Below are 24815 nucleotides of genomic sequence, written 5' to 3'. Positions count from 1 at the left end.
TACCAAAGATCTTTAGGGGAAGCAGAATGACAAAGAAGGCTGATTTTCTATTGAACAGTCAAAGAACTACACCAGACGACTAGAAAAAAGGAACGTACATTAAGAACCAAATGGTAAAAGATGTTTGGGGTTTTCCATACAAACTTGCAACAAATAAAGTTCAATCACCCACTATTTTATCAACCCTGAGAAGATCTGATGGCACAATGAGGACAGACTGGGAAACATCAGTCTGGTACCTACTCAGAACTTTGTTGCCGGATGACACAATGATGGAAGACACAGTGTTCCGTCAGCACCTTCACTCTGAATTACTGTAGCAGCATGTCAATAACAGTGTTGTGATTCCATTCTCTTTGAGACTGGCAATAATGAACTTACAGAAGAAGAAAGCACCAGAGCCTGATAGAATACTGACAGAAGTGTTACATCAGCTAGTGTACCAAATTGTGCCATATATAACAATGTTATTAAACGAATGTCGTCTGCAGGGTTGGGTCGAATGTCATCTGCAGGGTTGGGTGCCAAGAATCTGAAAAATCTCGAATATCATTATACTAAAAAAAAAAAAAAAAAAAGGGGGGGGGGGGGAGGGGGGCAAAAATCCAAGAGACCCAAAATCTTACAGGCCAATTTGTTTGGTAAATGCTCTAGCCAAAGTATAGGAGAAGCTTCTGTGCTGCTGCCCCAGGGACCACACAGTTAATAGGCATGAGCCCCCTGCAATATGGTTTCAGTAAAGGGAAGTCGACTGAGAATGCAGTAAATCAAACAATGAATATTGTGAACAATTCAGATGACAAGTACGTTATAGCCATAATGATTGATATTGCTGGGCATTTGATAATTTGTGGTGGCCTGCCTGTTCAAAAGACTGAAATGGATGGACTGTCCACGGTGTCTCTATAACAGTCTGAGATTATTGTACAGACAAGCAGGTGCCATTAGAATGTCCTGGAAAGAAAATTGGGAAGATATCACCAAAGGCTGCCCACAAGGCTCTGTTTGTGGTCCAGAGCTTTGGGATGTTGGCGTAGAGCCATTACTGAACCAGCTTCAGTACCAGGGGCTGCATTGCCTACGCAATCTGCTGATTATAGTATCTGCTAACACAAGGGCTAATTTAGAGGAAAAACAGTTGAGTAGTTCTTGAAAGACTAAGCAACTGGTGCATGGAAAACAAACTAATGACAGCAGTGTACAAAACAGTCTGTATGTAGCTAAAAGGAATATTATCAACAAGAAGTAGTCCCTCTATCAGAATAAGTGACCAGCTTGTGATGATAAAAATGTGTGTAGATACCTTGGAAGTTACATCAACGAAAAGCAAAACTTCCACACACAAGTAGAAACCGTCTGCCTGAGAGACATTAAAATTCTAAATAATTTAGCAATTGGCAATTGGTCAAAGAAATTCTCAACTGCCACTAAGTGCAGTAAGAATGTGCCACAGTGCAGTTTTACTTGCTTTCATGAGCTATGGGTTGAGCATTTGGCCTCACAGAGCCAGAAAGGTAAGGACAGTGCAGACTCGATGGTGAGCACTGAGAAGTGTACACCTGCACCTGAGGTGCATACAGAACAACACTGGCTGAGGCATTGCTGGTGATGTTAGGCTTGCTGCTCTAGACCTAGCAGTAAGAAAGAGAGGTGCACAAACATTGACTCAAAAAGTGTGAATATGATAAGGAAAGGAGATACTGGACACAAGGGCTCTATCAGATAAGGAAATAATAGCATGCATTGACAGAGAATGGCAAAAAATCTGGGACAGGGCAGAAACTGGGAGGAAAACTTAACAGTTCTTCTGAATGTAAAAGAAAGAACAAGAATGACGTACTTCCTTCCAACCAAGGAAGCAATACACTACCTGTCTGGACATGGTCCATATCCCAGCTACGTACTAAAAATAGGACAGCGAATGTGAAGCAGTTGATACCCCAAATCACTTTGTCTGAGAGTGTGCCATTACAAAAGTGTTACAGACCAAGACAGGAATGCATTTGGAAATGCAGCAGGCTATAATACAGTAAGTAATGATGAAATGTGGCATAAGCCAAATTGTCTTACAGCTAAGATATCAGCGTATGAACTGCAAGCATATATATTTGAGAGAGAACCAGCAAGAGGCCTCACATCATGATAATGAGATGCATCACGGCAGAACAGCCACCTACAATCGCCTTCTGGGAGCAGGGGAGGACGAACCTTGGACAGGACCAGGAAGGACTTCTTCAGACCCTGATAGCCAGTTCCCAATGTGTACACCTTGGTTAGAAAACTTCACCCCTGTGAATCCTGAGTTCCATCTCAGTGTGCCTGGGGATAATCAAAAAATAATAACATACAGTCAGGTACAGTGACCACGGAGGCCTGTAATATAAGGCTGAATCATTTGGTCCAGTGCAACCAGTCCATCGTTCAGTAATCCTTAGATTTAAAAATTCCCTCACTTCCCAATGCCAGTGTGGTGGTGCCCCATCCTGTTGGTAAATGAAGTCATTCAAATCGGTCTCTAACTGTGGGAAAAGTAAGTTCTCAAGCATATCGAGATATGTGCTTCCTGTAACAGTAATATCGGCAAAGGAAAATGGACCATACACTTTTCCTGTGAAACTGCACAAAACACATTAGATTTTGGAGAGTCCCTCTCATGTTGTACAACTTTGTGTGGTTGTTCAATACCCCATATTCTCACCTTTCCATTTGAATGGAATGTTGCCTCGTCAGGAAACACTGAGTGTGGAAGAAAACTGTCTTGCCAAGAATGAAATGCCGAGCGAGGTGGCACAGTAGTTAGACACTGGACTCGCATTCGGAAGGACGACGGTTCAATACCGCGTCCGGCCAACCTGATTTCGGTTTTCCGTGATTTCCCTAAATCACTCCAGGCAAATGCCGGGATGGTTCCTCTGAAAGGGCATGGCCGACTTCCTTCCCCATCCTTCCCTAATCCGATGAGACCGATGACCTCGCTGTCTGGCCTCCTTCCCCAAAAAACAACAACAAAAAACAAAGAATGAAATTACAGAACTTAACACATTGTTGTTTGTCACCTTCATGAATAGCGTGTAGTAGCTGAATTTTTTATGGTTTCATGTGTAAACATTGACGTTACACACATCAGCCGGACAGGGGGGCATGTTGAGCGTCGTGTGCCACAGCGAACGAATTTCTGCGGGATGAAGCTATGACGGATGTGTTTCATGTCTGTGTCAGACACTCAGGGATGGCCCAGCGATTCCAAACAACCTGTTTCTTGGAATTGTTTGTGCCATCATCTAATGCTCTGTGCTGTAGGAGGATCCACACCAAACCTAGTACGAAAGTCACGCTGACTAGTTAATACTGACCTGCACTGCGCAAAACATAGAACACAAACCACTTTCTGTTGTTGTGACACCATTTTTACTAAAACTGATGTGGGTGCACACTGCTGCTACCTAGCGAGAACAATGTAAAACTCAAGAGTTTGCTCTTTCCAACAGTACATTGTTCATGCACATATCTCAAATAACACAATAGTAATGATTTTTTTAATCAGATGATTCTTTTTGATATACTCTGTATTGTGTGTTTTATTCATGTGCAACATTCTTTTATATAGATAACAGACTAAAACAAAAGAACAAATAACCAAATAAAATAACGTCGTGAGTTGTTTCTTCGGAGATTGGGTCAGCTTCAAACAGGTGTTTGTATTTCTGGAGGAGAAATCTTGAATTGTTATTGAGTTTAGGGATGTAAGATGTTCTGCATTCCCTAGAAATATATCTATGAGGGATGATTCTAACCAATTTGATAAACCTATCATGCATCTCTGAGTTTGGCTCAAGCTGTACGACTTGTTTATTGAGTTCACGGCTGAACTTTTCCCACTGCGCTTGCTTAAAACTGAATCGTCTTGTAAACTGAATCGTCTTGTAAACTGAATCGTCTTGTAAACTGAATCGTCTTGTAAACTGAATCGTCTTGTAAACTGAATCGTCTTGTAAACTGAATCGTCTTGTAAACTGAATCGTCTTGTAAACTGAATCGTCTTGTAAACTGAATCGTCTTGTAAACTGAATCGTCTTGTAAACTGAATCGTCTTGTAAACTGAATCGTCTTGTAAACTGAATCGTCTTGTAAACTGAATCGTCTTGTAAACTGAATCATCTTTTAAATTGAGCAGTTTCTGACTTCACCACTGCTGCCACAGTGCAGATCACTGGTCGATGCATTCAGGACAACGACAGTTCGATCCCGCATCCAGCCATCCTGATTTAGGTTTTCCAAGATTTCCCTAATTCGCTTCAGGCAAATGCCAGGATGGTTCCTTTGACAGGGCGAGGCTGACTTCCTTTCCCATCCTTCTCCAATCTGATGAGACGAATGACCTCACTGTTTGGTCTCTTCCCCCAAATCAACCCAACTGGTCGATGCTGAGTGAGAGGGAAAGGTCCCAAAACTTCCTTCTTGGCCTGCTGGGCAATATGATCACTCACAAATATGTTGTGTGGGTTATACTGTCCACGCCATCTCCCACTGTTGAAGGAGCATGGCAGCTTTGGATCATGTATTAATATCAACCCCATCTGTTAAGCCCGTTCTACAAGATCTTCTCCATTATTTTTAGTCTCCAGGTAACATCAAGATGTGCTATAGCTGTTGAAGTCACCCGCGACCAGCTTTATTGACTGGGATTGAAAATTAGGGTATTCCATGAACTTGAACTTAGCATTTGGTGTTTATGCACTGATGTCACCATGTGTGACTGAATCTCAACAATGATTTCTATATCGCTTTGGGGGGTAGACCTGTTGACAGAATGTTTAAGCCAGGTCTGTTACTGGGGGTGTGAGCCATGAGGAAAGGTGTTGGGAGCTGGTGTTGTGTAGGGATGGACAAGTATATTGTGTAGGTTCGGTGGATGGCGGAATACCACTGTGGGAGGTGTTGGAAGGATAGTGGGCAGAACACAACAAGAGGTAGTCGAAACTTTGGTGGAGAATGCAATACAGTTGCTCCAGTCCTGGGTGGTACTGAGTTATGAGAGGAATGCTCCTCTATGGCTGGGAGGTGGGACTTTTGGATGTGGTGGAAGACGAAAGATAAGGCATGGGAGATATGTTTTTTTACAAGGTTGGGAGGATAATTACGGTCTGTGAAGGCTTCAGTGAGACCCTTGGTATATTTCGAGAGGGTCTGCTCATCACTGCAGATGCAACGACCATGGGTGGCTAGGTTGAATGGAAGGGTCTTCTTGGTATGGAACAGGTGGCAGCTGTTGAAGTGGAAGTATTGCTGGTGGTTAGTAGGTTTGGTATGGACAGAGGCACTGATGTAGCTATCTTTGAGGTGGAGGTCAACATCCAGGAAGGTGGCTTGTTGGGGTGAGTAGGATCAGGTGAAACAAATTGGGGAGAAGTTGTTGAGGTTCTGGAGGAATGTGGATAGGGTGACCACACCCTCGATCCAGTTCGCGAAGGTGTCATGAATGAATATGAACCAGATGAGGGCTTTAGGATTCTGGGTGGTTAAGGAGGATTCCTATAGATGACCTATGAATAGGTTGGCTTAGGATGGTGCCATGTGGGTGCTTGTGACCATGCCCCAGATTTGTTTCTAGGTAATGCCTTCAAAGGAGAAGTAATTGTGGGTGAGGATATAGTTGGTCATAGTGACTAGGAAGGAGGTTTTTGTTTGGAATCCATCGGGCGTTGGGAAGGGTAGTGTTCAATAGCAGTAAGGCCATGGACGTTATGAATGTTAGTGTAAAAGGAGGTGACATCAGTAATGATGAGCAGGGCAACCATGTGGTAATGAGATAGGTACTGTGGAGAGTCAGTGGAGGAAGTGGTTCGTATCTTTTATATAGGAGGATAGGTTCCAGGTAATAGGTTGAAGGTGTCTGTCTACGAGAGCAGAGATTCTCTCAGTGGGGGCACAGTAACCAGCCACAATGAGGCATCCTGGCTGGCTGGGTTTATGGACATGTAGAAGGTAGGAGTGTGAGGAGTGGTAGGGGTGAGCAGAGAGATGGACTCTGGCGAGAGGTTCTGGGATGGGCCTAAGGATTTGAGAAGTGACTGGAGATCCTGCTAGATTTCTGGAATGTGGTCACTGTGGCAAGATTTGTAGGTGGATCTATCTGACAGCTGTCAGAGTCCTTCTGCCAGGTAATCCTTGCAGTTCAAAACTGTAGTGGTGGAGCCTTTGTCAGCAGGTAGGATTATAAGGTCAGGATCAGTTTTTAGATGGTGAACTGTGGCTCTTTCTGTAGGTGTAAGGTTAGTTTGCATGTTGAGGAATTTGGGGAATAATGGTGAGGCAAGGTTTGAGGTTAAGAAATTCTGGAAAGTTAACGGGGTGATTTGGGGGCAGTGGGGGTGGATCATAGTTGGATGGAGGAGTGAACCGAGTTAGGCAGGGTTCAACATTGGTCTTTGGTTGAGTCTGGATGTTTCTCTAATCTATTTCTTACTTTTAGGCAAATGATTTCACAAAACATTTGCCCTTTTTTTTTGTAAAAACATTTGCACAGAAGACTAAACATGAGCCAAATGAAAGAAAAACATTCTGCTACATAGTCTTTAAGAAACCTGCCCATTATTGGGAGGGGGGAACTGTATCTCACAGTGTCATTAATAGTGGATTCAAATACTGTGAACGTTGTTACCCTGTTTGGCTAGCTGCTAATATATGGTTTGTCAACAGTGAGTTTTCCACAAATCAAAATCAGCTGGCTGTTGAATCCAAACAATAATGTAGACACCCTAAAAAAGGTAATTCACTTATTGATCAAATAAGGTGATGTAGTCATGTCAAATTAAGACTATATATGGATATGTTGTGTAAAGGAAGTGATACATATATGCCGAGGACATTTTTTCCCTCTCGGAGACAATCTCTCATTTTCTTTTGAAAGAGAATATAAATTAGGATAGATTACTACCCACGACATAGTAAAGGCATTGAGCAGTGGACAGGGGTACTTAAATCTTATACCATAAACTGTGAATGTTAACTCAGCATCACCTCTATGGTAAGAGAAATCTGTCCTATTTAATATTGTTATTGCATCCAGGGTTTTCCTTCATTTTGGGTGACATGTAGTGACACACGAATATCCCACAAAATGAGCACTTCTTTCAGCTATATGAACAGTGAACTGTATAGTTTTTGCCATGATAAGTAGACTAACATTGTAATTTTAAATCTCAGTTTGAAAACTTTGAAACTGATGTTAATTGTTCATAGTAATTATGTAGAAGGTTATGGTGCAAATGATGGAATATTGGTGTCTGTTAACAGTGAACCTCTTACACAATGAATTAGAAGGCCTGCCCCTGAGAAAAGAAAGGCTATTGATGGTCCTAAGAAAAGCAGGTGACAGACTTCACTTCACTGGTAGCATACTGGGAAAATGTGGTCTATGAAGAAGAATACTTGCAATGCATTTTTATATCCCACCATGGAGTGTTTGCTAAAGTGTGTGGGCCCTTACCAAATAGGACTAACGGGGATATTGAATATGCAGAAAGAAATGCAGTACAAATAATCACAGGTTTGTTTGATTCATGGGAGAGCTTAACAGAAATGCCAAATAACTTGAATTGGCAGCTGCTTTAAAATAAGTCACCAGATAGCCTGCAAAAACCTGCTTATAAAGTTTCAAGGACCATTTTAAGCAAAGAAATTGAGGCATATACTACAGCCCCCTCTGTTACACTCTGTAGGGACCATAGCTGCAAAATTAGAATAATTACAACATGCACAGAGCATTTAAATAGTGAGTCTTCATATGTATGGAAAAAATACCAATATGTATTGGGGAGTACCCTCTGCCAGGTGTTTCAGTGGTTTGCAGGGTGTGGATGTAGATTGAAATTCGGTTCTGTTACCTTAAAGGTTGCAAATTGTTGTATGAGACAGTTATGGACAAGCTCTGTTACTTAGCTGGCCTGCATGTTGATTGTGGCAGCAGTTTAAAAAAATTCTGTTGTCTACTTGTGTGATGTGAGACTGTTAGAGAATTTCATTGCTCATTTTGGCAGTTCAGTTGGTAAATTTCACTTTTCTCACAAAGTGGTGGGAGTTTGTTAAATACCAGTCACTGACCCATTTCTCTCTGTCATATGCTACGAGGGATATATTGTAATTTCTGAAGAATGTTTAGTGAGACACTTATGAACAATTGTAACTATATAAAAGGTATTACAGGACTTCACATAGTGTTCTGAAGAGCTCTGCTTTCAATCCAGTATGTCCAGTATGTGTTACTTATGTCTAAGATTTTATTGTATTGATGCAATTTGTCAGTTAATACAACATGGTTTTTAAAGGTAATGTGTGGGAAACACATCACATGGACAGCAAGAATGTTCCACAGCCACGTTACGGCCATTCTGCTGTTCTTTTTGGGGTGAGTTATTTATATAATTACTAATTTCAAATTTATGTTGGTAATTGAAATAGGAAATCTCATAAATGTTCATGAAACTGGCACTTTTCCAGTATTGAACATTTCTAAATGTGCACTGCTAAACGGTATTCCAAATATCAGATCACTAAGATTTGAAAATGGTTTTCATGTTTTGTAGAACTTTTAAATGCTTATTTCCATACCTACATTTGCTTTGCATACATATTTTATACTTTAAAAAATACATTTAGTATAGATTTTATTTCTGGATCTGTGAAATCCTAGCCGGTTTTTAGTATTTGTGTATTACATATTAAAGAAATAAAATGAGCTTCAGCTTCTCTGCCTACCTTTAGAGGATCAGATGGATTTCAGTTATAGAAAATTGCAGTTCCTTTTAGCTCTTTCATCATACATGAGTCAAGAATTGTTCTGTGGAAAAAATCAATTACTAAAATCAAAAGTGAGTATAGTGCAATAAAAAAGTGAAATTGTGTATAAAGTGGTCTTCCGACTATTTCACTTGGAGGAGAAAAAAATTTTTGTAAAAGGAAAAGCTAAATAAGAAGTTGTAAATGCTGTAGGAAAGAAAATTTACTAAAAATTACCATTACAGTAGAGCTCAGATTGCAAGAATCAGCGTGAGTGAAAATAAACTGTTACAATTTCAACTTCTAGAACACCAACCATACACTGTAAGCAGTTAACTGGCTACAGAGTAGCTCCAAAAATTGAGGAGAAACAAATAGTAATGAAAGACAATGAAGGTGTTTTTTTTTTTTTTTTTTTGGGGGGGGGGGGGGTGGCAATGACTGATATGGGGAAGAGGACACCACAACAGGTGACTGATTTTTGGCGTACCATTCAGATGTGTGGAAGGATGATTCTGAAGGCTTATCAATCTGCAACTTTAGGAGATGCTACTGAAATGAGAATAAAAGTATACATGTGTGGTAAAATGTAAACACCACTCACATATTAGGCCGTGAGATAGTCCCAACTTACCAGATGTTGCCTCTAAAGCAATACAAGGAGTGATCTATGAACCTAGAAAATGTGATCAGTATGTCGTCAATCCCTCTTGTTGTTATTGCCAGCAAATGAATCCTGCTGATGTCACTGCTTCTGTATTCAAGCAGCTCCTCATATGGCATCATGAGGCTGTGTGGACCCTGTGCTTGAGCTCCCTTCCTCAGAAAAAATCTCAGAAGGTATGAAGAATGGAACCCAGGTCCTACTGCACCGAAGGCAGTGACCCCAACCTCTTGGCTTTGGATGCAGTCTTCTTTTGCCAGTATAGATATATGACAGTTGTCTGTGCAAAATGATGTGCCTGTAGAAGTCCTGGACAATTTCAGCCTATTCTGCTTTGCATAAAAATTACGGGTAAAGACACAAGGTAATAGTGGTTTACAATAATTGAAAAATAGAGTTCTAAAAATAAAAAGATTTTCATATTGTTGATATGTACACCCATTCTTTCACTGTTGCAAATTCCGTATTGTTTATCTTGTGAATAAGATTAACTGCTTTATTTTGACTCTGGTTTCCATATTTAATGCCTTATAGCAACACTTTCAGGTTAAATTGTTATTTCCAGTGGTAATTTCACCAAAGGAACCACTGCTATGAAACCCTACATATCCAAGCAAAGTATTTATATGAGAGCTTGACATGGTGTCAAGTGGATATATATACATCCACGACAACCGATTATTATTCCAATATTTTTATTGCAGTCTATTGTCACATTTATCATAATAATGATGACCACTTCTGTTCAAATTTCAGACATCTTCAGATCAATTGTAATTGAGAACTCCCTCAGTTATATGTGCTATGCGCAGATTCCATATAGCAGCTACATACAGCACATAAAACTGATGGGGTGCTTCGAAACTACATTTGATCTAAAAATGTCAAATTTTGAATGAAACCAGTAATCATTCTTATGACACATTATGCAACAATAGACTGGAATGAAAAATATTGTTATTAAGTAGTTATAGACACTTTTGTGTAATTATAATAATTACAATTTCTTGTGTAGATGCTGAAGGTCCTTGAAACAGTTACATGAAACATGTTTGGGCAAGGAATGAACTTGAATTCATTGCAAAAGACGAATAATAGCTAATCTTGTACAGTGTAGAAAAGATTTTCAACTGAATTAAGATTGCTTACAGACAAGGAGTGTTTTGGAAACACCACAGTGATTAGGGATCTGAGGTTTTAATATATTAGTTAACAAATCCGTTTTTGAGAGAAAAGAATGCAGGTACCCCCTTCTCTCATCACCTCCTCAGTAATCCATTTGACAAAATCACAGCCCACTCATAATAATTTCTTCTCCGAAGGGAAAATCTATGAACAAAACAGTGGAACTACTATGGGCACTTTCTTGGTGCCATCTTAAGCCAATCTGTTTATGAGCTTCATGCAGGAATCTTTTATATTAGTTCAGCACCCTAACCTACTTCATTTCTTCATTCATTGATGGTATTTTCATGGTCTGGGCCCATGGAGAGTACAGCTTTGGCTCTGTCCTCCAAAGTCACAGGCACTCCACAGTGCCGGCTGAACTAACACTGGCAAGGCTACATTTTGACAGGTGGATTGGCTGTGATGGGGGTAGATGGGAAGCAAGGTTGGTGGCTAGTGGATTTGAGTGAGACAGCCAGTTTGCTGGCTAGAGCATGGGAGGGAGGGGTGGCTGGTATACAGGCTATGCATGTGATGCATAACTGTAGGAGCACTGAAGGTGATGTGGGGAGTTGAATTGGAGAGGGTGACAGGACAGCGGAAGGAGAACCTGCTGGGTGAAGGGTTTGTGGATAGTAGATTACCTGAGGTGAGGCCAGGATGATCACAGAGGCAGATAATGTGTTGTAAGTGTAACTCCCCATGTGCTTGGTTCAGAGAAGCTGGTGGTGGAGGGAAGAATCCATATGACCCAGGTTGTGAAGTGGCCATTGAAATGGAGCATGTTGTGCTCAGCTGCATGGTGTATCACCTGGTGGTCAACTTTGTTCTTAGCAGTTGTTTGGCAATGGCCGTTCATCCTGGTGGACAGCTGGTTGGCAGGCATACCAACTTAAAAAGTTGTGCAGTGTTTGCAGCAGGGTGGGTATATGACATGGCTGCTATCACAGATTGCCTGGCCCATGATGAGGTAGGATAAGCCGTGACAGGACTGAAGTAGAAAATATGAATTGTTAGAGATAAAAGACTGTTGGAGGACATGACAGCAAGTCAGTAGCTGAGAAAGAAGTGAGTCAAAATTGTATATCCTACATTTTGTACTATCTGCACATTAGGCAGCACTTAAGCAAACGAAGGAGAAATTTGGAAAAGGAATTTAAGTTGAAAGAGAAGAAATAAAAACATTAAGGTCTATTGTTGATATTGTAATTGACAGAGATGGCAGAGTACTTGGAAGGTAAGTTGAAAATGAGATAATACAATGAAAATCAATATGAGTAAAACGAGGGTTATGGAATGTTGTCAGATTCAGTCAGATGATATGGAGGGAATAAATTAGGAAATAACATAGTAAAATTAGTAGACAAGTGTTGCTATTTGGGAACAAAATAACTGGCTGTGGCAGAAGTAAAGAGGATATGACATGAATAGTGGCACTAGCAAAGAAAGTCTTTCTGAAAAAGAGAAAAATGATTACATCAGATATAAATTTAAGTATTGGAACTCTTTTTCTGAATGTATTTGTTTGGAGTGTAGCCGTGTGTGGAAATGAAAAGTGATGTTACAAAAAAAAAACCTTACATACTGACAGAAAATTTGTAAACTGGAAGAAGAACAGTAACCCAGAAAGTAATTAAATTTTCTACACTGTTCTGTGTATTTATGTACCAGGCACCAATCAGCTGCAGGTGAATGCTTGTCTGTCCTTAGTTTAATACCTTTTTACATTGTAACTTAAAATGTTGGGGAGTTCATCAGTAGATTAAACGACCCATCTGTTAACAGTACTGGGACAACAAATGCCAACATACTTTGATACTGTTTTCAACTTAACAAGTGTTTCTTTTAAAAAAAGTGAAATTGTTGTATGTTGTGTTTTTGTAACAAGTAATAACTCACAATTTTTTGTTACACGTAATTGCTTTGTGGTTACTTGTAACCACTCTCTTCCAGAATAAAGGAAGAAAGATTACTATTTGACTTTCTCTGTCTGATAGGCTCAGATTTGGTTATATACTTTTTTAAAGAAACCACCTTTGCAGAGACCTTAAGCAATTGAAAGAAACAATGGAAAAGCAAAATGAAGTTGACCACACAATGATCTGAAAATGGTCCTTGAATATGCAAGTCTGATGCTTCCTCAAATCATTCCCCATCTTGAAAATATGATGATGGTACTCAGTGGATTCAGTAAAAATATAGTGGATGCATAAGTAGGAACTTGCACTCTATAGAGACATTTTGACAGAGCATGTAGGGGTAAGTTACTGATTGCATACAAGAATTGAGATTTGGAGCAACTGTTTGGGGAGGCTTGGGGGAATAGGAGTTACTCATGTCAGCTGTGTTTGCAGAGTGCTCACACTGTGCATTACCACAGTTTGGCAGTGATCGAATGAATTGACAGCTGGTTGGTGATCATGCCCGTATAAAGGCAGGTAGCAAATGAATGGATTGAGTGGTATACCACACCATTTCAGAGGTATACCCAACTTTGTTAGCAGCCATTTCATGTAACAGCTTGTCTGAAACTGCTGGATGGCTTTATATTTAGGAAGGATCACCTTCTAGCTGTCCATATCTAAGAGTGCTCAGTGCACTGTGCTGTCAATAATACATACAAGCCAGTAGAAGTCTTTGCTTTCAGAATGACTTCAAGGGTTGTTTCATAATGTGTGGAGGGATTATGAATGGAATGACAGTGGCTCTGAACATCATTACTGCAATTGTCAATTATTATGTAACTTTCATTTATCATTCTAAAGTAAAGAGGGAACTGATCTTATAAGAATTATTTTGGTTCTATATTATCAGAAACGGATCTCTTTGCTGATGTAATCAATCTGTATATTGATTGAAATACTCCACGTATTCAGATTCATCATATTTCAAATATACAAAAAAACTTTAACAATTAGTAATAATAGTTATTAAAATCAATTTATTACCCCAGTATCTAGAACATAGTTTGGTGTTTGCCACTGCTCATACTAATATAGTACACTTCGTGTCATCAATGTGTAAGTTCACATTTTGAAGCATTTTATGGTATTGTTAGTTGTATTGCTGGAGGCCATTGATTAACAACCATGAGCCTGTGAACTGTTAAGCTTTTGGAATCAAATGTTGCATCCTCTATAACTGAACATGAACAGTAATTTTATCGTTTCCTCCATCTATTACATCTTTAATCTTCACCCAAATATTCACATTCCACAAGCCACTGTTAGGTGCATGACTGACGGTACCTTGTACCACTGCTAGTCATCCCCTTTCCTGTTCCACTCGCAAATGGAACAAGGGGAAAGTGAATGTCTGTATGCCTCCTAATAGGTCCTAATTTTCTGCAGTCAGTTGCAAGTGCTGGTTCTCAAAACTTTGTCTACAATATTCCATGAAAACAATAGCATCTACCCTCCAGTTCCCACTTGAGTTCATGGAGCATTTCCGTCATACTTACTCATTGCTTATACCTACCAGTAACAAATCCAGCAGCACATCTCTGAATTGCTTCAATGTTTTCCTTTAATGTGATCTGATAGGGATTCCAAAAAGCTGAGCAGTACTCGAGACTGGATCCCACAAGTCTTCTATATGTGTTCACTTTTAGAGATGAGCTACACTTCGCTAGAATTTTCTCAATAAATCGAAGTTGACCTTTCACCTTCCCTACAACCAATCTTATTTGCTCTTTCCACTCTGCAATTTAAATCGCTGCCCTCTAGAAACAGAATCCAGTGTCTTACAATGGTGCCACCTCACTTTAATTTCAAAAGCAGCACACATTCATCTTGAAAGCAAAAGATTTATTCGTGCCTAAACAGTTATTTTTGCCCGATGTTTACTAATCGATGTGCTCCTGTAATGTAATGCAGTCATTTTGTTGTACTACATGGGGTAATTATGTCTTAGTTTTCAAAAATATACTCTTCTTCATTTTCAGGATAAAATTTATGTATATGGTGGTGTTGAAGAAAGTGGAACAATTTCTGCAGAACTTTGGGCATTTGATGTAAATGCCAAAACATGGGAAAACATAACAGTTCGTGCAGAGCACTGTAATGCTACTGCTCCAAATGGTTCTATGCTGTGTGGTATGCAGTCTTAATAAAGCTGTTTCTGTATTCAAATAGTTAAAAAATATTTAAAAATGCAGCATTTCATTTCTAAATAATAAAGCTACATTACTTTTCTTTAGTTTGGAATAAATGTTAAACATAGAATATGTGCCCCCTTGCAGTGTTCTCTACTATTGAATGTATTCCAGGTCCTCTCAGGTCCGCAGGCCATACAGCTACCATAGTGACAGGACGTGGTGGAAAGTCAGAGAGGATGATTGTTATTTTTGGTTATTCTCCTCATTACGGGTACCTGAACACTGTCCAAGAATACCATTTTGGTTAGCTTCTAATTTGTTTTCCACTAATGCTTGTAGTACTGTGTAAAGGAGATATTTTTTCACATTTGGTGTTGATGTGTACATATTATTTGATCATACTAGCAATTCAAGAAAAATACAAGAAAACCAAATTGTCATAAAACATAAGTATTTGAACTTTCATGTCAAATGTGACATTTTCATGTGTTAGAGTGCATTCAGCTTTGTGTTACATTGTATTATATTGAAATGAATATGTTGTTTTAATTTTGCAGGAACACGGGAGTGGATTATTGTTCGGACTTTTGGCTATCCAGTAAATGGAGGCTATGGACACAGCAGTGCTCTAGATCCCCTTACTAATTACATTTATGTGTATGGTGGTTTTGTGTCTGAAAGTTCAGCTCAATCAGTTCTGACCAACCGAATGTACTCATACAATCCAAACACCCATAAATGGTAAATACCTCCTGCAACTCATGCTTTGCTAACCTTCTTCTTCTAGTTTCTTTTTCTGTTGAAATTGGTGAAGCTGTGGGCAGAGTGCTTTATGAACGGTATGTAAACTGAGATAGAGGAGAAAGTATTATCACATACACTTTCAAAATTGCAGTTTGACTGTTATAAATCTAAAAAATATTCCTCACATGCTCTTCAATCAGAAATTTCGAATTCTGTGAAGAATTGGGGGGAGGGGGAGGAAAATGCATTGTTTATTATACTTAGTAATGATTTAAAATTACATTTTTGACGTATTCCTGTGACAATGTCCTGTTCCTTATTCTCTCTTTCTTATCATAAAGGAAATGCTTAAAATGTGTAGCAAGCTATGGTATGGAAAAAAGCTTTGGTATTGAGAAATTACAATATTACCCACATTTGACGTGTACCTTCAAAATAAACAACACAGTGAACACACAGTGCTCAAGAAGGAACTAAGATTGGCTGGCAACTGGGCAGTTGGCTTGCTGAAATATCAGTCGCAAAGTTATTGTAATTGAAGATTATAAGTGTACAGAATGTGTGTGTGTGTGTGTGTGTGTAGTGTGTGTGTGTGAGAGAGAGAGAGAGAGAGAGAGAGAGAGAGAGAATAAAATCATCATCAGGCCATGAAATATCAATTAAACATGTATACATTATCTGATTAAAAGTATCTGGACATCTATCTTCAGACAACTATTAGTGGACGTTAATACGGGTTGTGTCCACCATTCACCCTTATGGCAGCTTGAACTGTGCTGGGGTCAGTTTCAGTGAGGTGACTGAATGTCTGTCGGGAATGACGGCCCATTCTTTCTCAAGAACCAAAACCACAGGAGGTATTGATGTTGGGTGCTGAGTTCTATAGTGAAGTTGGCATTACAATTCATCCCAAAGATGTTCCATTAAATTGGGGTTGGGACTCTGAATAGGTCAGTCCATGTCGGGAATGTTGTTGTCCACAAACCATTGTCTCACGGATGCTGCTTTTTGATTGGATTCATTGTAATGATTCTACAATAAGTGTTCATCTCCAAACTGTTCTTCTACTGTGTGCAGTACACAGTGCTGTAAAATGGGTTCATATCTGTTTGCATTTAGCATTTTATGAAGCACTATAAGGGCCACACTAACCACAAAAGACACCCTCATTCCTTAACATATCTTCCTCTGTAGATCACTGTTGGAACTACACATCAGGGCTGGTAAACTTCACCAGGCATTCACCAATCCCAAACCCTCCTTCGGGTTGCCACAGGGTATAGCGTAATTAATCATTTGAAATTGTTAGTTTCCAATCATCAGCAATCATCAGCAATCCATTGGCTTCACTCTTTACCTCAAGCATCTCTTAACATTGACTACAGAAACGTCTGGCATATTAGGAGCTGCTCGGCCATTCTTTTTAACTCCATGTGGGCAGTTGTCATGCTCTTTGGATTACTGGTATCACTATGGAACTAATGAGTGATTCATTACACTGTCTTCATGTGATTTTTTGCAACCACCCTCCACAGTGCTTGACAGTCCCTGTCTGTTAATACTTGAGGTCTGCATGCTCTTGATTTGGCTGTGGTTGTTCCTTTGTGTTTCCACTTCACAGTCACATCTCCAGTAATTCACTTGGACAGCTTTAGAAGGGCTGAAATGTCTCTGATGGATTTGTTACTCAGGTGACATCCAATGACTAGTGCATGTTCAAAGCCACTGAGCTCTCCTTACCGATCCATTCTGCTGTTACTACTTGTCTCCTGACAATACAATATTCCCTGCCTCTTTTTATGTTGGCAACATCTACTGTATTTACTCGAACCTAAGCTGCACTTTTTTCCCGTTTTTGCAATCCAAAAAACCGCCTGTGGCTTAGAATTGCCTGCAAAGCAAGTGAAAGTTCTGAAAAATGTTGGTAGGTGCCGCTACAACTAACTTCTGCCGTCGAATATAGGTAGTGCTACACAGGCATGCTTTGTAGGCACAAAGATAAATACTGGCACCAAAACCTCTGCATCAGTAATTAAAATTTTAATATAAGGTGGAAAACGAGCTTTCTTTTCTCCCCCCCCCCCCCCCCCCTCCACCCCCACCCCCAGTTTCGACCACTGCATCTTCATACATTATCCAATGAAGTAAATACAAATTCTGGATTGTTCATCTTCGAATGTAGCAGAATTTCAATGTACTACGAAAATCCAACTGGCATGACTGTTTGGGCTGTTTGTCAACATGGCCAACTCTGCATTCTGAATTTTTTCCTACCTTTGAGAAGGTAGCTAATAGGAACCTTATGAAATGTGAATCATATGCAGTATTCTCTTCACCAAAAAATGGTTCAAATGGCTCAGAGCACTATGGGGCTTAATCTCTTCACCATAAGAATAATACGAATATAAACATTTTGCCATGTATTCTTCTGTGTATGCTGCCATCTCATTTAGATCCTGTCTGCCTAATAAGCTACGAAACTAGAGTGAGACAACAGCAAACACGGAAGAATATACGTATTGTGTCATGTTTATATTCGTATTATTCTTATGCCTAATAGTGATACAGTCAGAAATGAAGTATGGCAACTGACTAGATTTATAAATCTAAATGACCCTAATTTCTGTGCAGAATGTAATGTACTAAAGAGGGGTCTGCAACGATTTTCAAATGGAGAACAATTTTCGCTAATCTCTTGTTCAGACCATCTTCTATCATACGCGGTCTATTATTTGGTTCTTGTTGATCATTATCAAAGAAAGCAGCAGTGTGTTATTTGGTTCTTGTTGATCATTATCAAAGAAAGCAGCAGTGTAAGTAACAACAAATAGCAGTCTCTTGCCATTGTTTCGCTAATGAGACGATTCCTCTCTTTTGTTTTAATTGTAAGCGGCGGTAGCTTGCACAAAAGCAAGCCATGCCGCGAGCGGCGACAGGCCGTAAACACACACTATCAGAATGCGACGAACAATGCATGACACAGTACAGTAATGCATTTTCAGCTTAGAGTGTTGTAAACACCTATAACAAAGAAAATGGCACTTATCAGATCAAAGCGAAATAAGCAATCGATTCAAACCAGACGAAGCACGTGAAAAAGGAAGGGTACCCGTATAAATACGGATGGAGCACCTCACGCATAGCAATGGCTACCTGGTAAAGCTTAACTGCTAAGCTTACGACTCGAACCAAACTACTGTAGGTGTATTGTCATTCATTTGACCTAAATTGCGTCTCATATTACAATGGACCAACTTTGTTTCGATTTGGAGGTGCGGCCTAAAACTTTTCTCTCCCCTTGAATCTCGAATCTCAAATTTCAGTTGCAGCTTAGATTCGGGAAATTTTTTTTTCCTTTATCTCGAGTCTCATTTTTCAGGTGCGGCTTAGATTCGAGTGCGGCTTAGATTTGAGTAAATACGGTAGTGTTCAATTCCACATTACGTAGTGGTCCCCAGACACATTTGATCAGGTAATGAAAATTTAACTCATCGTGGTTTTGATAATGGACATTCTGTCTCAAGTTTAAAAGATATAAGAGCAAATCTGCATCTAACTTTCTGTTTTTGAAATGTCAGATGTTACCAAAATTAATGATCGAGCATATGTGTGTGTATGCCACTAAATAGCTTACTTTGAAAAGCCAACACCTACTCAAGCACTTCTGTATTATCAACAAACATGAGAAATTGTCAGTGCGGTTTAATGTAAGGACATTTAATGGTGAGCACAATGGTGTTGACGATTAAATTTGATTTAAGACATTCCAAATACAAGGTAACAAATGACACAGGTGACATTTGCATCTTACTGGAGACATTTATATCTTGCTCATTGACAGTTTCTGATGTTCGCTGTAAACAGAGTTGATGTAAGTGTTAAATTGAATACCTGAAGGATACAGAGATGAAGAGACTTGCACAGGATATGCTTATGTGGAGAGCTACAGCAAATCATTTGTATGGATGGAGGCAACAACAACAACAACAGCATGCTCAGATGAGTGTTTGTGCCCTGGTGATAAACTTATAGGTTGAAACTGATATCATAGTAAAGAAATTTAATTAGCAGCTGTAGGTGTGTTTTTCAAAATGAGTTTCATATCTGTATGTAGGTGGCTGTCATTTCATTTATGTAACATAGATACCATTAATAGAGCATAGTACCATCTATGTTGAGTGTTTTTGCTTTGATTTCATGAGTGCAAACAGTCATTTTTGTAAGTATTAAGAATAATGTTCAAGGAGATTTTGTTCTTTATACATAAATTAGTATCTTGTCAATTTGATTAAGAGATGATTTCCTTTTCTGATTAGTATTTTTTCATGTACACATCCCAAGGTCTAAATTGTTGCTGTCCAGAGATCAATAAATTTCCATATAACTGTATTTTATTTGTGTTTTGAATGACAACTATACACATACTAGGCTATGCAACAAAAATATTTAGTATAGTGTATAAGGATTTACCTGTATTAGTTGGCCAAGAATTCCCTATAGTTGCTAAGCCAACTTGAGTGTGAAGTGAAGTGTTTATGGGATGGAACATAGATTTGTTTGCTATTGATGCTCTTGGCAGGTAGGATTTTATTAGGGATGATCTAAGTCTCAGTAGGAATGCAAAAAAGAAATTGGATGGATTGATAATTGTCTTTAAGTGGAATACTGCTACTTACGGGCATATCCCTTTAGTTATTGATGAAGTCAGAACTTTAAGTCATGTTTCAAGATAGCAGTATTAAAAGAAGTAAATATAACTTATAATTTTGAACCTGAAATGTGTAAAGATAAAAAGGAGGTAAACTAAACTTCTTGTCCTCTTCAATGTGAAGGCTGGTTTGGTGCAGCACTCCTCCACCCTGCCCTTCCTTCCATAACCAAATTAATGATTCCTTAATACCTCAGGATGTGTCCTATAAGCCAGTCCCTTATTTTAGTTAAGTTCTGCCACAAATATATATTCTTCTCTATTCAATTCATTATCTCATCATTAGTTATCAGAACTACCCATGTCAACTTCGAAAATTTTCTGAAGCAGTAAATTTCAAAAGCTTTTATTCTCTTCTTGTCTGAATCCTTTATCATTCACATTTCTCTTCCATGCTATACTGCAGGCAGATATATTATGAAAATAGTTCCTGACATTTAAATTTATATTCAATGTTAACATATTTCTGCTTTCCATAAAAACTTTCCTTTCCAGTGCCAGCCCCATTTTATGTCCTCTGTTTTAGACATGGTTAGTTATTTTGCTACTTACGCAGCAAGTAGCAAAGCTCATCTACTGCTTTTAGTGTCCCACTTCCTAATGTAATAATCTTAGTGTCACTTAATTTAATTAGACTAAATTCCATTGCTATTGTTTTCCTTTTGTCAATATTCATGTTGATGAAGATTTCTCGGGTCTCCAGCCGGGTGGTAGTGTTGATATCTCGCAATGTTTTGGAAAGTGTCATATGACCCATCTTCTGGCGAAGATGGGTAGTATGACACTTCCCGAAACATCGCGAGATATCAACGTTACCACCCGGCTGGAGACCCGAGAAATCCTCATCAATAGTTTACGCCGGGAAAGCCTACAGTCACATATAATATTCATGTTGTAACCTCGTTTTGAGACATTATTCCTTCTGTTCATTTGCTGCAGTCTTATATTTTCGTTCCTTAGTTAAATGCAATAGCTCCTGTTCTATCCAAAGATTATTAGTGGACAATGTGTTTTTGCCTATTGGATCTTGTACTGTCTTCATTATTTCATCTCTCAAAGCTTTTTTATGTTCCTTTTCGGTGTTTCAGTTCAAAGTCACTAGTGCTCTCTTTGAAAGACTAGACAACCTCTGGGACTTTTAACAATAATATTGAAAGAATAGGTTGCCACTTGCCATATAGAGATGTTGAGCTGCAGCCAAGAACAAAGAAAAAGAATTTTTGAGACATTCAGCTGTCAGATGAAGTCCTTCCATAAGATATAGAAAACTCATACACATTTGTACAAGGACAGCTCATGCACATGTGGTCATCGCCATCTCTTGGCACTAAGGCCCGACAGTGACTGTGTCTGAGATACCCTTTCCTAGCTCTGTCCTCCACCTGCCTATCTCCTTCCCTGTTCCCACTCTTGTACTACACATGCCTTCCATCCCACCAATACACCAGCACCATCTCTGCTTCCTCTCTCCCACACAACCTCCCGAAGCTTCACCGAGCAACTCTATTCTGTCCCAGCCATGTCCATCCACACTCTTGCAAGCAGTACTAGCATCTTTCACCACTCCTAGCCTATTATCCCTCCCCCTTCTGCTCCCCACACCCCTTCTGTACCTCCACTACCCTCCTCAGCAAAGATTGTTGTTACGTCCAGTGCAGTTGCAATTGGGTCTCCTGATGTAGGGCGTAGTCCAAAAGCTGAATGTAAGTAACGTTCTTTTTCATTGTGCCTGTTTGAGACTCAGCGTCACCTACAGGGTGTTACAAAAAGGTATGGCCAAACTTTCAGGAAACGTTCCTCACACACAAAGAAAGAAAATATGTTATGTGAACATGTGTCCGGAAACACTTACTTTCCATGTTAGAGCTCATTTTATTACTTCTGTTCAAATCACATTAATCATGGAATGGAAACACACAGCAACATAACGTACCAGCGTGACTTCAAACACTTTGTTACAGGAAATGTTCAAAATGTCCTCCGTTAGCGAGGATACATGCATCCACCCTCCGTCGCATGGAATCCCTGATGTGCTGATGCAGCCCTGGAGAATGGCGTATTGTATCACAGCCGTCCACAATACGAGCACGAAGAGTCTCTACATTTGGTACCGGGGTTGCGTAGACGAGAGCTTTCAAATACCCCCATAAATGAAAGTGAAGAGGGTTGAGGTCAGGAGAGTGTGGAGGCCATGGAATTGGTCCGCCTCTACCAATCCATCGGTCACCGAATCTGTTGTTGAGAAGCGTGCAAACACTTCGACTGAAATGTGCAGGAGCTCCATCGTGCATGAACCACATGTTGTGTCGTACTTGTAAAGGCACATGTTCTAGCAGCACAGGTAGAGTATCCCGTATGAAATCATGGTGGTGAATCGAGGAAGTACAGTACATACTGGCGAAACTAAAATGAGCTCTAACATGGAAATTAGGCGTTTCCGGACACACGTCCACATAACATCTTTTCTTTATTTGTGTATGAGGAATGTTTCCTGAAAGTTTGGCCGTACCTTTTTGTAACACCCTGTATATGTGGTAAGTAACATTGTATCCTTTCCACATTACTATTATTCCATCCTGCATTTTCCATTGTCTGGTTCTTTCATGTCTCATGCATTTAATTTCCTACCTTTATGCAATTTTTCCAATTTTAATAAGCAGTTCAGAACTTTTAAGTTGTCAGAAAAGACATCTGTGCCTGGAAATAATTATAGCTTAAAATCTGATTTTTGAATTTCTATCGTACCAGTTTGTAATGTATGTGAAACCCTCTTCCCCAGGGGGGCTTACAACTCTTTCTGCTCTTCCTGTGGCATCCTTCTATTATCTGACTATCTTGTTCGCTTATCAATTATCCTCCCTCCCTCCCCTCCCTCTCTCTCTCTCTCTCTCTCTCTCTCTCTCTCTCTCTCTCTCTCTCTCTCTCTCTCTCTCTCTCTGCGCCTTCTGCCTCCTCATGCCCCACCCCTCCCACCATACCTTAAAAAAATTGTATACCCCTTTTGGTGTATTTACAAATGGTCTCCATTCTTGCATTCGACCTCCACTTTACTTTCAAAATTTTATTAGTAGTGTGGGCCATGGGGGGAAGATCAGCCAGTACCTGGCAGGGTACCCAGTTCATGTTGCAGGTCATCAAATACACGTATGGTGGTAGCCTTCTGACTACACAGGGAACACACTGTTAGTGTCTGTATTGTTTCCTGTCATGAATTGCAAGACCTGTGTGTGTGTGTGTGTGTGTGTGTGTGTGTGTGTGTGATTTGGGAGATACGGACTCTGGGCAGTGATCTCCATGCCAGGGGCTGTTGCGTAGGCAGTGTGATACCTATTTGGAGATAGCTGGACAGTGTGGGTGGCACCTTGGCAGACCAATATCAATGAAGAGAATTAAGTTGGACCACATTGGCAGCCATATGGCCCCAGCTTCTCACCAGAGTGATTGACTTACTTACTTTTAATGCAGAAGGATATAACCACATATGTTTCCTTCATTAGATATGAATAAAGGCGAAAACCAATGTATCAAACAATGAAAATAAGTGCCAAAGTTACTGGTATGTACCAAGACTGAAAGTGAATCCTTTATAAACCACCAAACCATTATTTTTTTCAGAGGAAATAAATTAGAACTATGACAACATCACCTTGATAAACAATATGCATAATGTATCCGTACTGATTAACACAGCATCCCTGGCTCATTCATGGGCAATTTTAAGCTGCAACAAACTTGGCAACAACCCTGTAACAATTATCCCTCACAGGAACCTAAACATAATCAGCTGTCTAATTTCCTCAGGGACCTCACTAATAAGGAACAACATGGTGTCCATTTCATCAATTGCTTACAACAAGGGTTTAAAGCTTTATTTTAAATTTTTGAGGGTGACTTACTACCAGATAAAGCTCAGATCAAGGTCTACCAGAGTCCTTCCATACCACCCACCATGGACAAGCTCACATATCAAGAGACCATGAAAAAGTATGAGCATCATAATCCCAAACAGATGACACAATCTTATGCTACAGCTGCAATGTCATTTCCATCTCTGTCGATGGTGCCTTCCTCTGTTGCACCTCTTACAGTGGGCACTCTGTGGCTGCCTGCAGATACCTGCCTCCTCCCCCCCCCTTTTTTCTGCCTCTGCCTCTGCCTCTGCCTCCCCCCTTCCCCCAGGCTGGTGGAGGCTCTTCTGGTGCTTAAACTGCACCTATTTTGGGAGCATTGGCTCCCCACCTACCAGCTACTGGGTACACCAGCCCTATCCTCCAGCCGGAGGCACCTCATCCTCTGGTTTCTCTAGCTAGGAATAGGTCCCTTGGGACTCTTCCTTCCATGAATCCTGCTGATCCACAGCCAGATGTCAGCTGGTGGCAGAAGGAACCACTGGCTGCTGCCCATCAGACTTCTCTTTGTTCCTCTGTCCCTGAAAGTATTTCAGGGAAACCTTCTTAGTCCTTGTCTTCTAAGGGGGAGGAGGACAAAAAGAAGCACTCTAAGGCGAAGGAAACTCTGGTGGCCCTCATGTCTCTGGACTCTGCATGTATTTCTTCTGTGCCCAAGGTGGAGATCCTGGTGGCCCCTAAGGCACCAGATCTCCCAAGCAAATATGCCGCAGAACCTGTGTCAGTGGATCCCCTGACGTTTCAACCAGT

The 24815-nt window shown here is 40.0% G+C and overlaps 1 protein-coding gene across 2 annotated transcripts in view; it reads left to right on the top strand.

Annotated features, from left to right (window-relative positions):
* Positions 1-24815, top strand: part of LOC126174932 (attractin) — a 281000-nt gene that overhangs the window by 59952 nt on the left and 196233 nt on the right. For both annotated transcript variants that reach the window (XM_049921387.1, XM_049921388.1), the window contains exons 6-9: positions 8328-8407; positions 14553-14703; positions 14877-15008; positions 15263-15446. In XM_049921387.1, coding sequence (XP_049777344.1) covers positions 8328-8407; positions 14553-14703; positions 14877-15008; positions 15263-15446 — 547 coding nt within the window. The remainder of the gene's footprint in view (positions 1-8327; positions 8408-14552; positions 14704-14876; positions 15009-15262; positions 15447-24815) is intronic.

This window comes from Schistocerca cancellata, chromosome 3, assembly GCF_023864275.1.
Source record: "Schistocerca cancellata isolate TAMUIC-IGC-003103 chromosome 3, iqSchCanc2.1, whole genome shotgun sequence".
Taxonomy (NCBI): domain Eukaryota; kingdom Metazoa; phylum Arthropoda; class Insecta; order Orthoptera; family Acrididae; genus Schistocerca; species Schistocerca cancellata.
Note: the sequence above shows the minus strand (reverse complement) of the source record. Positions and strands in the feature narration are given on the sequence as shown.